The sequence below is a fragment of the Danio rerio genome, chromosome 1, assembly GCF_049306965.1.
Source record: "Danio rerio strain Tuebingen ecotype United States chromosome 1, GRCz12tu, whole genome shotgun sequence".
NCBI classification, from domain to species: Eukaryota; Metazoa; Chordata; class Actinopteri; order Cypriniformes; family Danionidae; genus Danio; species Danio rerio.
The window spans coordinates 37,071,576-37,088,662 of record NC_133176.1 but is presented as its reverse complement, the minus strand read 5'-3'; the positions used below and the strand labels follow the sequence as shown (position 1 = coordinate 37,088,662).

The window sequence follows — 17,087 nt, the reverse complement described above, 5'->3', positions numbered from 1 at the left end:
GTAAAGTTTCAGCTCAAAATACTCATCAGATTATTTATTATATCTTTAAAATAAAATTGAGAAAATTGGAAAATTTGAGCTGTTATAACATTGTAGCTGTTTTTGTTGCCTATGCCTTTAAAGGGCCATGAAACCCCCTCGTTTCAGCAGGGTGTTTTCACACCTCTACTTTGGAAAAAGTCAGAAAAGTGGGCGTGTCCAGCTCTGTTTAGGGGGGAGTGTTGGAGGAAGAAAATAGGCTTGGTGTGGGAGTGTCTATTTGGGTGCGCTGAATTTCCGAGTCAAAACACACAACCACAGCGGACAATGTGACTGTGTTTACATGGACATCTGTAGTCTAATTATTTGCCAAATTATTAAATGGTTTTAAGGCTTTAACTGCAGTTTGGCTCTTTCATTCAGGGAATGCATTCATGTCCCTCCCGACAAACGTGATGTTTGATTCGAGGAGCTGCTCTAAGCGTGTATTTTTCATGCAATGTTTGATACCGCACGGCGAATGAGAGAAAAAAAACTCAGCATTTCCCGGAAACTGCACATGGCAGGTAGCGTCAGAAAGCCGCGTGTGTTATTCCGGTCACAAAATCCAACACGAGGTTATAGTTTGGTTGTAACTGTTAGTGCTAACTTGTTTACACTCGGTGCAATAGTTTGTTTTATACGAATAAAATACGAACTGAATAAACAAAGAGCACTGGTCGCTCACTTACCAAATCTGTAGAGACAGGACAATCACCAGCAACTAGAGCCACGTCTTTATTTAGAGGAGACTACAAGCGAATCCGGATCTCATCGTTTGCAGATGAGAACAGCTCTCAGGTAAACAATGTTCCTCCTTAGACACGTAAGTTATTGTTGTCGCGCGTCGCGTACACTGTTAATCCACGCGTGACTTCAGCTGCGCTCTCACAGAAAAAAAATGAAAACAAAACTTAATTGCAGCAAACTATAAAAGCAACACTTCACGCTTGTTTTGCCAATACAACGTGGCGTCTCTGTCTACACTCTGACAGTAATGAATATTAATGAAGTTGCACAATAGAGCGCGCTGATTGGTTTGAACCAAGCCTTACTCATGCATTAATGCATCACACTGTAAGACGTAATAAGACTCACTCTGGCACAGACGCCCAGTCTGCACGCTGAAATACAACGCTATTATGTCATGGCCGTGACGCAGCTTCAAAAATAAATAAAAAAGTACGAATTTGCTTGAAATAACGCAAAAACAACCAATTTACACTTTTTAGTGAAATATAGGTGTCCTAATAGTGTTTTTAGCAGTGTGGGACACATATACGACTGTCAACAGCTCAAAAAATGTGTTTTGGTGTTTCGTGACTCTTTAATGGGAATGTGCTGTTTCTCCCCGCCCACTGTTCCTACATTCATGTCAGAGCTGTAACCTTTATGTAGACAAACAGCACAGTGACAGACAAAAATGAAACAAATCCCCCTTACTACAGTAAGAACTTTCCAAACGGTTATTTGTTATATTTGTTGTGGAGTTAATTCAAGCCTTTCTGCAATGATGAGCCACACTCAATGTCATGTTTCTGTCACTTCTATATGACTGTGGACACAATATACAAACACATAATTCTGTTCAAACAGCTTACAAAAGTTGATTTTCATCATAGATGCCCTTTATTTCTTAAGTGCAGTTGAACAAAGACAAGTCTTAAAAAGAACTAATTGTTTTTAACAAATTTCATTGGTCTTTGTCATGATGTCAGTGCACAATATTTTGCTAGTTATTTAGCAAAATATTTAGCTGTGTATGTGCCATTTAAAGGCTTAACTAGGCTAATTATGTTAACTGGGAAGTTAGATTAGGCTAGTCATTGGAAACTGCAGCTAAACGAAGGCAGCGTTAAAAAAAAAAAAAAAAAAAAACTAAATAAAAGTGCTTTTATTTCAGGCAGACTAAAAGAAATAAAACTTTTTTACAGAAAAAAAAAAAGATGGCTTAGCAAATGTTTTGAAAATTCCTTTGCTCTGGTATACGTCACTTGGGAAATACTTGAAAATGAATAAAATAAATATTAGAATAAAAGAAGGTGAAGAAACAATCGTCTTCGTTGTCTGAGCAGCTAATACGTGAGATTCTGAAGGAATGTGAAAATCAATGGCTTGAGACAAGAAGATTCCAAACCTGAAGAATTACAGTTTCATCTATGAAACTGAACAGCAGTTTATTTTAAATAAGCTTCCGTTACAAATAGCCACTGACTTCCATATCATTTTAAAATGGATATCAACGGCTACCGGTTGCTAGCATTCTTCAAAATTTGTTTAACAGAAGAAAAAAATCCTATAAAGGTCTGGAACCTCTTGGGAGAAAACGGCGAGTACATTTTTATTTTCAGGTGCCTTTAAGGTAAAGTTAAAAACTGATTTAAATATACCTTTCGGGCTGATATTTGGATTCCTCCTTATGGTTCGTCTGCCGTGACCTGAATGAGATGGAATATTGAAGTATTTGCGAGTGGGAGGCCAGCAGTTGCCTCTGAGTCATGTGCTCTTGTCACTGCGTCTTCAGTCGTTCGAAGAGGCCAGAAGGATGCTACTATGTGCATCTTGTGTCTCTCTGTGAAATGAAGCGAAAATGTGAGGGTGACACATTTTTCAGTAATCCTCAAAGGACTCCTACACTAGTGGCAGTTTCTGGGTTTGAAGTCAGTAAGCTGTTAAATTGAGATAAATGCTTCAGAACGGCCGTAACCAAGAAAAAAGTTCATTTCATCTGGGACTCAAGTCTTCCATCTATTGTACTTTTTGAAATACAGGATTAAGGTCAGAGAAACAGCCTGTTTTTTTTTTTCTTTCTTCATATCCTAAGCAGTATAAGACTCTGCCTTTAACCTCTTAAGAGTCACCCACATCTTTGAATGTCAATGTGAAAGTTTGAAAATAAAATGTCAGTCTCTCTCTCTCTCTCTCTCTCTTTTTAAAGTGACTCTGCAGATTATGGCTGAAGTGAATACTATCAAAAAAGTTAAATATCAAAAAGTTTTAAAAAGTACATAAGTTTGAGTCCACAGTTATGTGCTAAGTATTTCTAACTATAATGAAATATATATATATACATATATATATATATATATATATATATATATATATATATATATATATATATATATATATATATAAATATATATATGTTTTTTTCATGTTATTTTAGAATTGGAATTCCAGTAAAGTTCAAAAATGTCCAAAAAAGCTGACATTTCAAAAAAAAAAAAAAAAAAAAAAAAAAAAAAAATATATATATATATATATATATATATATATATATATATATATATATATATATATATATATATATATATGTTGGCTAAATAAATAAATATAATGAATGAACACACCAGTTGTGGATAATAAAAAAAATTACAAGTGAAGTGAAAAATAAAAGTAGTCAGCAGTTACTACTAAAGCAAGTTAAAAGCAGCATGTATACATTTTTTTTTAACTTTATCATTACCTATAACTCTTATAATAAAACACTGATTGTCTTCAGAAACTTTTTTTTTTTTTTTGTGCTGGTTGAAAGTCTCTTCACATTCCAATAGTAATGATTACAGTAAATGATCTAAATGTATTTATATGCATTTTTATATTCTGGGTAAGGCACAAGACTAAAAAAATGTTCATTCAATTAAAATATGTCGGGCACACATTTTCCATAATTCTGATGCGTAGCCCAAACTTTCTGTCAACGAATGTAGATTTGTACACCTGTTCAACATCTTCCATCTGCACATGTACGCGCGGTCACCTGCACATGAGAGAGAGCAAACAAATGTTGAATCAAAACTTTTAAAATCCTTCTACTTTTGCACGCTGGAGGAAGGATGACACCATAGCTGAAGTATTTCTGTCAGACAGGTAATGTTAGGTTTTAAAACTACTTTAGTTACGCAAAGCTGATGCTTATACACTTAGCATCACAATGGCTTTGAGAAATGTCTAATATGCTGATTTGGTGCATAACAACAACAACAACAACATAATAATATTAATAATAATAATAATAATAATAATAATAATAATAATATTTATTATCGTCATCAGCTGTTCGGCCTAATATTTCTCTGAAAGTGATTTTTTTTATTGTCAGATAAAAAATAAAAGTTCAAAAAGGCAGCATTCATTTTAAACAGAACTTATCTAATGAATCTTATCTTAATGAATATAAACAGCAGTGTAGTTCTGAGATAACAGGGGAAGAATGCTTTGGCTCTGCCCTCTAGTGGTAAGTTGACATTCACACAAATAAGAAAACTAGTAGTAAAAAAATAAACAAAAATGTAACACTTTAAAATGAAGTTTCACTAGATAACGTATTTACTAACATGAAGGAATAAGCAATAGATTTATCACTGGATTTATAAAGTGAACTAACTAATGTTTTGTTTTTTACCAGCAATATTGAGACTTTAAATATTGGTAACAACTTAATTTAACTACCAATTTTTAAAGTGGCATATTACCAGCCTTTTATTAAAATATTAGCTATTTATCAGTCCTTAAAGTATCTTTTCTGCATGATCTTACAAGATCCCACTCAATACCTAAACCCTATAACTTAATAAATAATGAGCATTAAAGTATAAGGTTAAGGCTAAATGGCTTTATTTATAACAAGAATTGTATCTTAAAAGTGCAACCAAAATCTTTTACAACTGATTTGACAAGATGTGTTAACTAACAAAACTTTGGATTTTAATTATGCATTAGTAAATTAACAAGAACTATGAATAAGTGCTTTACTAGTATTGGTTCTCCTTATTTCATGATATTAATTACATCAACTAATGAATCGTTATTATAAAGTGATACCAAATATAAATATAAATATATATATATATACATAAATAAAATTTTAAAATAACACAAACAAACATCTCACATAATTACAAATGTTTTATTTATCGATTGAATGGTATATAATGGTATATATCCCCTTAGTTTTTTTAGTATAATCCTCACCCATACTCCTAAACTCTTACTATGGATTAAGCAATAAACTACCAACCTGTCATGCTTATACTATTTACAATCCTTACGAAATATTGCAGTGTGTAACCGCTGTCAGCCTAAACACAGATTTCTGTGCATAACTCCAAAGTACGCCGCTTTTTACATGCCACTCAAAAATAACAACCCTCAATTTCGTCGCATCCTGACTCCTGAAGATTCCGAGCAGCCATGAAATAAAAAAAAACTGATCTGATCAATGCACTTATACAAAAACACACATACACGCACACACACTCAACCTGAAACCTCAGGCACAAAAGGAATCCAGAAGAGCAACCATCTTCAAAACCCAAAGACATGAGAAAAAGAAAAAAAACTAAACAAAAAAAAAAACTCTCTTTTCTCTTCTTATAATTTGGCATCACCCCTGAATCAAGCAGAATAAAAAAATCCACACACAAAATATCCCAGCAAGATGTGAATCTAGAAGTCAAATTCAATCATTTCCAATTCATAAACAGAGCAAAGATGAGAAGAGAGAAACAGACGTAGCTCACATGAGTGTTCTGTCATGCACTGGGAAAACAAGCGAAGGTACGGCGAGAACAAAACAAATCACGGCACGACTTAAAAACCAGCCGTGTTACTTCGTATGTTTCCAGAGGTAGAGTTCTGCTGTCAAACTTGTTTACACCAGTGTGATTGTTTTTCCAGATTTATCGATCAAACAGCCTGAAGTAGTGGATTTCAGGGGAAAACGCTTCAATATTGGCATTTTTCTCCAAGGAGGTATAGTATATATTCAATTATAACACGTTTATCCAAACTGAATCTTTATTTTTATCCTTCTAAAAGCAATAGCGGTTCACCTGAAAGAGTCTTAAACACCCTTGACAGCCATCTCGCATTGTCATAAATAAATAGGAACAAAAAATTGCATTTGTCATCTGTGGCGCGGTATCCCAGAGTAGGCAAGTGTGAATGTGAGCTTTTGGACTGTTTGTTTGTGTAATTGTTATTTGGTATGAATGTGTTTTAGTGTGTGTTTGGGTGGCCTTCTGTTGCCAGGCAATGATCAGGTGTTTGTTTGTGTATGTGTGTGTGTGAGTGCATGAGCACTAGTCCACTCCAAGGGCTTTGAGCTGCCTCTCGATATCCTCATCTGAGATCCCATCTGCTTTGGCCGTGGCGGCGCTTGGGGTTTTTCGCGCAGCTGAAGGAGCGTGAGCCATCTGTAGGAGGACGCAAAATAACAGAAAACCATTAAATGGATCAAAAAATATGATGTGATGGATAGTGTTGGGCAATCAAAGGCTCAACAGTCAGGCCGTGGGTATGAATAACTAGATTTATTTTTCTAGTGACATGCTCAAACACAAAATATGTTATATGAAATGTTAAATGTGTTTTTTTAATGAAAGCCCAGTTTGAATGAATAACTCAAATATTTATTTTGCTTCCTTGCAGGATAAATTCATGTTTTTAATTAGATTTTTTTAACAAATGATTCGATGACTAATTTAAAATGGCAATTTTTTAAAACCTATTGGCTTGTTATTTATAGTCTTAGTTGAACCCACCATTTATGTGACATGTTTGTAACACAGAAATACCGATTCTGTGTGTTAAGAAAATAAAAACAGCTGGCAAAAACTAGGTCAAACTAGTGCACCACAATATATACATTTCAGTATTGACATGCTTATTCATACATTATATTATATTATATTATATTATTCATTCATTTTCTTTTCGGCTTGGTCCCTTTATTAATCTGGGGTCGCCACAGCGGAATGAACCACCAATTTATCCAGCATATGTTTTACGCAGCGGATGCCGTTCCAGCTGCAACCCATTTCTGGGAAACATCTATACACACTCATACACTATAATATATAATTTAATATATATATGTGTATATATATATATATATATATATATATATATATATATATATATATATATATATATATATATATATATATATATATATATATATATATATATAATATTTTTCATATATTTTTATAATTTTAATAATTTTTAAAACTATAATAATTGTAATTATGCACTACATCCAGTGTAGTGTAGGCCTCTGTGAAAGTTTTTTTTTTTTTTTTTTTAGGTTGTAATAGTGGAGTTAACCTCAACATTCATGAACAGGAGACTACAGTAAACATGTTTACTCAAAAGATTTGCAGCATAAGCTCTCATGTAAAAGTGCTGAGCATAAGGTTATGTTTGGAAAGAGTGAGGAAAGACAGCTTACATTGTGAAGAACAACCTTATATGGTCATATGGGGTGTTTCATGCAGTCAAGTTAAAGATAAATGTATGCAGATTTACAAACCAGCCAAATTAATAACCATTATAGTATTGTGAAAGGGGATTTTATAGTTTATATACATATTTTTTAAATTTTACAGTAGTTAAGCTTTAAATATGCTCTTAAGAAACCTAAAAATAATGTCACAGACACTGGGCCCTATCATACACCTGGCGCAATAGGGTGCATGATGTGTTTGGCGCAATTTGTTGCTATTCTCAGACCAGCGCAACCCTAACTTTCTTGATTGGCTCCAAGTTGTTTAAATAGCAAATCCATTTGCACCGCTTTGTGCACTCATGGCTGTTCTGGTCTAGAAAGGAGATGTGTTAAGGCGTACTGTTGGTGCATTGTTATTTTGAAGAATTAAAAGAGTGTTAGTTGTGTGTCCTAAACGTGTACAGATTGCTTAATACACACTGGATGTACAGCAATACACAAATATCTTTACAAATGAAAAATAATAAAACTATTAAAATATTTAAGAAATATATTATTTTCTACATAAATTCTCCAAGCCTTCTTCATTTCGGGGGGCTTTCAGTTTATTCATAACAATTTGCTTTAGTATAATGTTATTACTATTAGCAGTATTATTTATCATATGCATATTTATATTTGTTTTAATAAAAACAAGTTTAGATTTGTCCACCTGTCAGGTTTTGGGAGACGTATTCATCACCATATGGGGCATAAGAATAGGACATGTGTTTGGATATAACTCAGTTTTTTGACCACACTTCATTATTACTATTGTTCATTTATTCATTTGCTGGTTAACACATTAAGAGAACAAGCACAACCCTGTTAGACCATGCGCTGTGGCACAAAGCGTATTTGTCCATCCTTGATATAGGAAAAGTGGATTCGGACACGCCCTTAATGCTTTTGCGCCATGCACTTTAGACTTTATGCCTAGATTGTTAAAATGTAGCCCATTATTGTTTAATAAAATAAATAAGTAAATGAATAAATAAATAAAAAAATACAAAAAATAAATAAATAAATAAATAGGCACACTCATATTCTGGACACAGAGAAAAAATCCAAAAATATTTGGAAAAAACTTCCATAGTAATCACTTGAGCTGTAAAATGTCTCTCTTCCTAACATCATCCTGAATCTGTCATGCGTCAAGTTCTTAACTGCATCTCCATAACGTTAATGGATTAATGCTTTGAAATACTATTGTGATGTATATTCAATATATTGTGCAGCTCTAATGGACACAAATGGATTTCAACACTAATGCACTGCAGTGATAATTCTGTTTACAGAATCTGGTGCCTCAACCTGACTGATGCCCATATAATCTTTCACTTCTTACCTTTCCTGAGATCTCAATTCCAATTTCATCCAACACCTGGTTCACAATGTCCTGAGATTCTTCCTCATCTCCAGAATCCTCGAAGATCTCATCCAGGGTGTCGTTCACTGTAAATAGACACAGGGGGAATCATGATTTATATACTGTTTCTGAATTTTCAGTACAAATGTATCCCATGATCCTTTATAAATCATATGAACGAACAAACAAACAAACGAACTAATGAACTGATTAATTAATGACCACAATGTGAAAACCAGTTGTGAAACTTTTTCTACACACAAATAAATAACCGGACATTGCAGGACTTCAAATAAAATGTATTTATTTCCCTGTGGTGATGCCAAGGTTTGGCATAATCCATTTGTTGTAAACATGCATTGTACATTCTTTCTGAATAAAAGTGTTAATAAATAAAACACACTGACTAATATTTCAAACAGCATTGTACCCTCTCATACTATTTTTGGAGCAAAACCCTTAGTGAACCCTCATTTACTGTTCCCCTATTTCTTTTAAACACGATAAGCAATTTTTGTTTGTTTCTTAATTTGTTTATTGCCAAATCAGCAACTTAAGGCTATTTCAAGGAAAGATCAATATAGATAAAAACATATTACATAATAATCATCAAAAAAATCTATTAATCATAGCATAGTCCGTCTGGTTGAGCAAAATTACTTGTTTTTCAAAACCCACTTATAAAACATACCCACAACAGCAATAAATAAATAAAAACATGTCTTACTCATCTCCTCTGTCATGTCCATCTTTGCGGTTTCTTTCTGGAAGTTCTGCAGGGTCTGCATGGTCTTCTTTGGATCCATCTTTTTGTTGACAGCTTGCATTGTCTGAAAGTTGTTTTGAGAGAGGCAGAGACACAAACAACTGAGTCACTGTTTGATTCATGACCATTTTAAAATGAGCAGTTTAGGCTCCTCATGCAATTATGTGAAGAATGATGGCTGTGTATCAGCATGGCATTAAACTGTGCACCAGTTATGCATTTATAGACCAACATATAGGTCCAATTTAGGAGAAATCCTAATTAAACTGAAATAATTTACCTACATCGCTAATAGAGTTATAAAAAACAATAATAATAACAACAACAACATGTACAAAGACAATTTGCAGCTCTAGATGGAAGCAAATTAGCACTTTATAGTCATGAGTTCCCATGGGAATTTATAATGGGGTTTTAGAATAGCGGTTTTCCATTTAGAGTAAAATTACTTTAAAACCCTTTTATTTGTCTTTTATTTTCTCATTTGTCTGAGAATTTGGCAAACGAAATTGGAAAGCTGCTTCGAGTAACATTTACCACAGACATTTTCAACATAAAAATCCAAAAATTACACTACATTAGAAAATCCAGAGGGGGAAATGCTTTTTCTCTTTGCATTTTAGGTCTACAAAATAAACAACCCTGTTTACTTAAAAGTGGCACTTATGAGTAGACCCACACAGAATCTGCGAATGCAGAAATCCGCTGATTTGCATAGATTTTTAAATGCATCATTCAATTTGTTATTTACTTACATGGATACAGATGAAGTCAGAACTATTAGCCCCCCTTTGATTTTTTTTTTCTTTTTTAAATATTTTCCAAATTATGTTTAACAAAGCAAGGAAATTTTCATAGTATGTCTGATAATATTTTTTCTTCTGGAGAAAGTCTTATTTGCTTTATTTCAGCTAGAATAGAAGCAGTTTTTATTTTATTTTTTTTTTACTATTTTAGGGTTAAAATTATCAGCCTCTTTAAGCTATATATTTATTTTTTAATAGTCTACAGAACAAACTATTGTTATACAATAGCTTGCCTAGTTAACCTAATTAACCTAGTTAAGTCTTTAAAATTTCACTTAAAGCTGTATAAAAGTGTTTTTAAAAATCTAGTGAAATGTTATTTACTGTCATCATGTGTATGTATATATATATATATATATATATATATATATATATATATATATATATATATATTTATTCATTCAGTTTACATTATATTAACAATATTGAATATGCAAATGTTTATATAATTTATATGCACGCTACATTGCAGTTTTTATTGAATTTATTAAATTAATGTTAAAACGTTATTCATTTTTTTTTTTCATGTATTAAGTTAAATACGCTCAAACTAATTCACCATAAATTTGCAGATTTTGTACTAAATTCTGTACAGAAATAACAAAAACTGTCCAAAACAAAAACTGGGATAGTTCACCAACAAAAAAAGATATATTGCAACAATATCATATACATTTTTTCCCCAGAAAACCCAGATTCAATATTTTATCCCATTTCTTTGTGATGTTGGTTTAACTGTTTTGTTAGTAGAACAGTAAACTTCCCTTTTTAAATTATTTAAAAACAAGGCCTGACAAGTTAACAATACATGGGCAGACATTTATATCACAATGAGCAAAGATACAAAATTGTCATATTGAATAAAAAATAAATAAAAAAATTACCATTACAAATACACATAATATAATAATTAAACAAAAAGTGGTGTGTTTATCAGATCCACTAGGTACATTAAACGATAGCATTTACAAATTGAATAAACAAATAAAAATAAAGGTTTTGCTATTTGATTAATATTAAAGAGATAGTTAACCTAAACATTTGATATATTTTTCAAATCCAAAAAAAACTTAACGTCATTATTTACACGCTCTCAAATATTTTTCAACCCGAGTGAGTTTCTTTCTTCTGTTTACTGTAGTATAGAATGCGAGTAGCCCAAAAGTTGCTGGTCCCCACTGACTTCAATAGTACTTTTCCTACTATCAACAGCCAGCTACTCTTTGGTAACCCATGTTATTTAATAGATGTTCTTTTGGGTTCAGTACATAACCAAAATTAATACAGATTTGGAATAAAATTTGTAATGAAAGATTTTGGTCAACATGATAAGAGTATAAGTCTACTGTATACATTAAAGAAATAGTTCATCCAAAAGCATATATTCTGTCATCATTTACTCTCCCTTCATTTGTTCCAAACCTGTTTGAGTTTCTTTATTCTGTAGAACACAAATAAGTTTTTTGAAGAAAGCTGGAAACCTGTAACTCCTGACTTCCATAGTGTTTGTTTTTTCTACAATGACAGCCAGTGGTTACAGGTTTTCAGCTTCCTTTAAATATATAATTTAGTGTTTAACCGAATAAAGAAATCAAGTAAATTTAAATTTTTTGTGTGACCCATACCTTTTAATACCTGCACTCATTGTCACGTTTCAATTTAGACATAAACAACTGCGCTTGTTTAAATGTAAATCTTAGACAATTAGACGTGAAACATAACCTGGTCCTGTAATGAAGCTTTGTAGTGTGCACATCAATACCGTAGTCTTCAGATGTACACTTTCAAAAGACAGTGCGTAACAGCACACAAATCTAATGTTTAACGCCAAAACTTAAATGCACATGCAACTAACACACTTTTGTCATTATAAATAATTGCAGTGACTCATGTGTGTGAATGGATTCACATTGTACAGTATACTAAAAACTGATACAATGTGCGCTGTAGTAATATGCTATCTCTTCAAAACCACATTGTAGAGACATTTTAATTGGCCATGATTATGGCTGCACAATATATTCTATTAGCATTAATATCACTACGTGTGCATCCACAATTGTTACATCACTATGCTTAGTTTATTTGTTGGAATTAATAGTTGAGCAAGAGTCATATTTTATGACATATGAGATTTGTGGAGTCACTGCAGAGTTTAACTAACTATAATAGAGTGAAAAGTTATCATTTGCATGTGTTTTTAAGGCCTGTAACTGTGTATGCATTCAGACACAAGCAATTGTACCATTTGTGCCTTGAATGAAGATTTATGATATTAAATTATTTTTACAATGACAACTACAAAGTGTTTTTACATTTGATTATTTAATTTCTGAATAATGTTAGATAAACATACAGCACTGTACATTTCACTTGTATCTATGCTCTACTGTATTGATTTATGCTTTTATTATATTTTATTTTATTTTAGGCGTTGTTAACTCCCATTCAGAATCATCCCAATCAGTCTAACTTAATGAATTATTTCCAAATAGAATTATTCAAGCTATCTGGTGAACCTGTATTTATATTCCAATATATACTAAAAGAAAAACAAAATATTGCAATGTCATATTTTTCCAATATCATAAAGCACCATGGTCAAAAATCACTATATCAAACTTTCATATTCCGAACAATGTTTTTGTTTTTTTCTTCTGTATATGTTTTGTCATATAATGTAAATGTCAATGGCTACAATTTTCCAATATACTTCAACATTTCTCTATTTATGGTAAAAAAAGAAAACCCAAAAACTGAGTAACTGTTTATTTTTGGGTGAACTAAGCATTAAATAACTGTAAGAACTGCCTAGAAAGAACCAAGATGAAAATGTGGGTACAGATTTTTTTTTAATGAAAGTTATTATGAGTTGAAAAAGACAGAAGGGTCTCACTTTTGTAGTTGTGGCCATAGCACCAGCCATCTTCATCTGGGAGTTCATAAGTTTGGTTTGTGTGGACATGGAGGTGACCTTTGAGCTGACTGCATATGTGCGCGTCTTCTGTTTTCTCACTTGCACAAGTTGCTTGGCTAAAACTTTACAGGCGTCTCTGTTCCCTGTTTTCGCCATTTTCTTGATTTCCATCTCCTGCGAAAAGAAACAAAAAATAGGAAACATTTAGGGATTCATCAAATGGCATTATAAAGACATTAGATCAGTGTTTCTCAACCACATTCCTTGAGGACCACCATCTTTACACATTTGCCATGTTTTCTAAACCAAACACAGGTTTTTCAGATCATCCGCTCATTAGCAGAGACTGAAAGACCTGTAATGGATGTAATAGAGAAAGGACACATCCAAAACATGTAGTGTTGGTGGTCCTCCAGAAACTTGGTTGAGAAACACTGCATTAGACAGTCCCCAGATCAGATTTAAGCAGAAAAAAGACCTGTTTACAGAGAATAAAATTATACCAGTAATAAGATATAGTTCTGAAAATAGCTTCATTTATTACATTTAAAAGTCATACCTATAAAGATAATGGCACATAAATTATATTGTTGAAATCACTTTTTTTTCAATTGACTGACAAAAAAGAGAGAAAACAATTAGCCAATTAGAATCCAGCATGCTTTAAAATGTCAGACCAATTAAAGCAGCAGACCACAATACTACAGCAATCAAACTGAAAAATACTCTCCATTTGTGTTGAAATATAGTTCTCATTATAGTTAACTAAATAGTTAATGATCTGAATGCGTGTTAAAAATAAGTTTGCGAGCAGGATTTGATCATTTATATATGATATGATATTATATCCAGTTGAAGTCAGAATTATTAGCCCTCCTGTAAATTTTTTTCCCTAATTTCTGTTTAACAGAGAGGAGACTTTTATATACATTTCTAAACATAATAGTTTCAATACCTCATTTCTAATAACTGATTTATTTCATCTTTGCCATGATGACAGTAAATAATATTTGAATAGATATTTTTCAAGACACTTCTATACAGCTTAATGTGACATTTAAAGACTTAACTAGGTTAACTAGGCAGGATAGGGTAATTAGGCAAGTTATTGTATAATGATGGTTTGTTCTGTAGGCTATCGTAAAAATACAGCTTAAAAGGGCTAATAATTTTGACCTTAAAATGGCTTTTAAAAAAATTAAAAAAACTGATTTTATTCTAGCCGAAATAATAAAAAAATACTTTCTCCAGAGGAAAACATATTATCAAACATACTGTGAAAATTTCCTTGCTCTGTTAAACAACATTTGGAAAATATTTAAAAAAGATATTATAATATATTAAATATTATAAAAGATAATATTTAAAAAACAAAAATCAAGAGGGAGCTAATAATTCTGACTTGAACTGTATGTATGCATGTATGTGTGTGTGTGTGTGTGTGTGTGTGTGTGTGTGTGTGTGTGTGTGTGTGTGTGTGTGTGTGTGTGTGTGTGTATGTGTGTATGTATGTATGTATGTATGTGTATATATATATATATATATATATATATATATATATATATATATATATATATATATATATATATATATATATATATATATATATATATATATATAAAATTATTTTTTCTGGCAATATAAACAATAACAAATGGCAATTACAGCACTCAAAGTTCACTGAAATCTAAAATGATGCTATATAATTAATAAATGAACAATACATAAATAAATATAGATATTACATCTCTTTAAAAAAATCTTGACCGACTACTCTAATATGCTGACAGATTTAATACACATATTATTATTTTTTTTATAGAAATAATTTTCTCAATAAACCTATTTCTGATATCAAAAATTATTTCTAAAATTTTCATGTGTAAATAAATATGCTTTTAGTAACATTTTTAATTATTTTGTTATTTTTGATAACATACCTTTCTTTGTTTGTTCTTCTGATTTTATGATTATTCCACCACCTATGCATACATTTTAGGGTCATGACCCCTTACGAAGAACTCATTTCATCATGTGGCTTTAAATTTGGCCACTTTTTACAAAAAAAATGTGTATTTATAAAAGTTATAAGCAGAGTTTGCTTTATCAAATAGATAATGTTATAGGTAAATGAACATTACTACTTGAAATAAAACGTATCGGCAACAATTTGTCAGTACCCAAAACACTTAAAGGGAAGATGACAAACTGTGTATTTCTGGCAACAACAGCAGATATCTATAACCCAAAAAAAATAACAAGGCATGATTCCCCGCCAACATTATAATAGTTATGTTAACACTAATTTTAAAACAATGAGTGGGTATAAATAAAAGTTTTAAACATTCCACTAGCTATTGGCTGGCACAAACAATCCTTAAATCAACTTAAAAGGGGATCATGTGCGGTTAGTTCTAAAAATATATCCACAAACTGTCTCTCTGTGACATTAATGTCATAACCTCGTGATCTCATACACCTCAGTAAATGAAGAACATTTGGCATGAGTATATAGACGTCACGTTGATGGGTGGGGAATCTCACCAGTTGCTTTTCCTGTTTTTCCAGTGCTGTCCGGTCTCTGGCAATTTGTCTCTGCGTTCCTCGCAGCTCTTTGTTTTGTTCTTTAATGACATCTGTAGAATGAAGGAGACATAGTTATCGATCGCCATATAAATTAATAATGCTAAAATGTCTGAGTCAGTTATAACAAATTAATGTGTTGGAACTACTTTCATAGCAAGGTTCAGAGGAACGATTAACGTAAAGGGACAGTGATTTCTTTTAAGAGCTAACGTTACTGGATTAGTTTATTTTAAACCGACATGCTTAAGTATTATTTGTAAGACACAAGCGAAAGAAGCCAAATGTAAAATGTTTACGTCATGGCAGCAATTCAAAGACACGTCTTTGTACAAACTACAGCCCAAATCGTATTTAATGTATTAAATAAAACGACAGAAATTGCTAACGCAGTCTTTGATAGACGTGAGAGCGTTGCTTGGGCGGCTTTGACAAACAAACAAGCACTCAAAGCGGCGGCAAGAAACTTACCATCTACGGTCTTTTTCTTGAATAACGATGTCATTACTGCAACAAACTCCGCCGACCAAGAAACTAATAAGAAAACTAAGTATATCACAATGACTATTATCAAGTGAGAGTTGGCTATCAAAATATCATGACTATTTCCTGGTTCCTGACAAGAAGGCGGTGAACTTCTGCTCTTCTGCATCAGTTATTCATTTTAATTGGTGAACATTGACGTGACGTTGCATTGAAGCTATCCAGTCGTAACATCACACTGACTGGCACCGCCCATAGATGTCTGCCGCAAAAACAAAGGTCTCTCTGTCGTTCTCGTAACTAAAAACTAAAATAAAAATATCTAAAAATAAGATAAAATGTATATATATAATATACAAATCAATACTTAAAATAATAATAATATTTAAATATTATTTAATGACAAGAAATACATCATAAATTAATAATAATAATACCAATGACAATTATAAATAAATATATACAGGAGTTTTTCTACAAATTTATGTGAAAACAAAAAGAAAACTGTCCTTTAATAAAGTATTAAACAATTACACAATTATATAAAACATTATATAATAATACTATAAATTATCATTTTTCTTCCAATTGTCAAATTTCAGATTCGATGGCTTCTAAAAGGCTGAAAACCCCTGCTGTAGTACATTTGAACAGATTTATTCATATTCATTACGACAAAAGTCAGCCAATCGTAGCGCACGGATTTGACGCATGCTCATGTGAACAGTCACGGAGAGACACCTCGTGTAAATTCGACTCTGCTCGATGGCTGTTCGTGTAGGTTCGTGCTACGTTCGGCAAGTTCCGCCTACCTCTCGGATCTTGTCGATCCTGAATTAGGGCTGTATTTCGTCCCCCTCGTTCTCTGTGTTGTT

The 17,087-nt window shown here is 32.1% G+C and overlaps 1 protein-coding gene across 1 annotated transcript; it reads right to left on the bottom strand.

Annotated features, from left to right (window-relative positions):
- Positions 1 to 4,906: 4,906 nt before the first annotated feature.
- Positions 4,907 to 16,369, bottom strand: chmp2bb (charged multivesicular body protein 2Bb). Its single transcript, NM_212904.2, is given in 6 exon segments — positions 4,907 to 6,215; positions 8,637 to 8,743; positions 9,385 to 9,487; positions 13,126 to 13,320; positions 15,691 to 15,782; positions 16,201 to 16,369. Coding segments are annotated over 6 exon segments (645 nt in total). The 5' UTR covers positions 16,235 to 16,369; the 3' UTR covers positions 4,907 to 6,101.
- Positions 16,370 to 17,087: the final 718 nt, after the last annotated feature.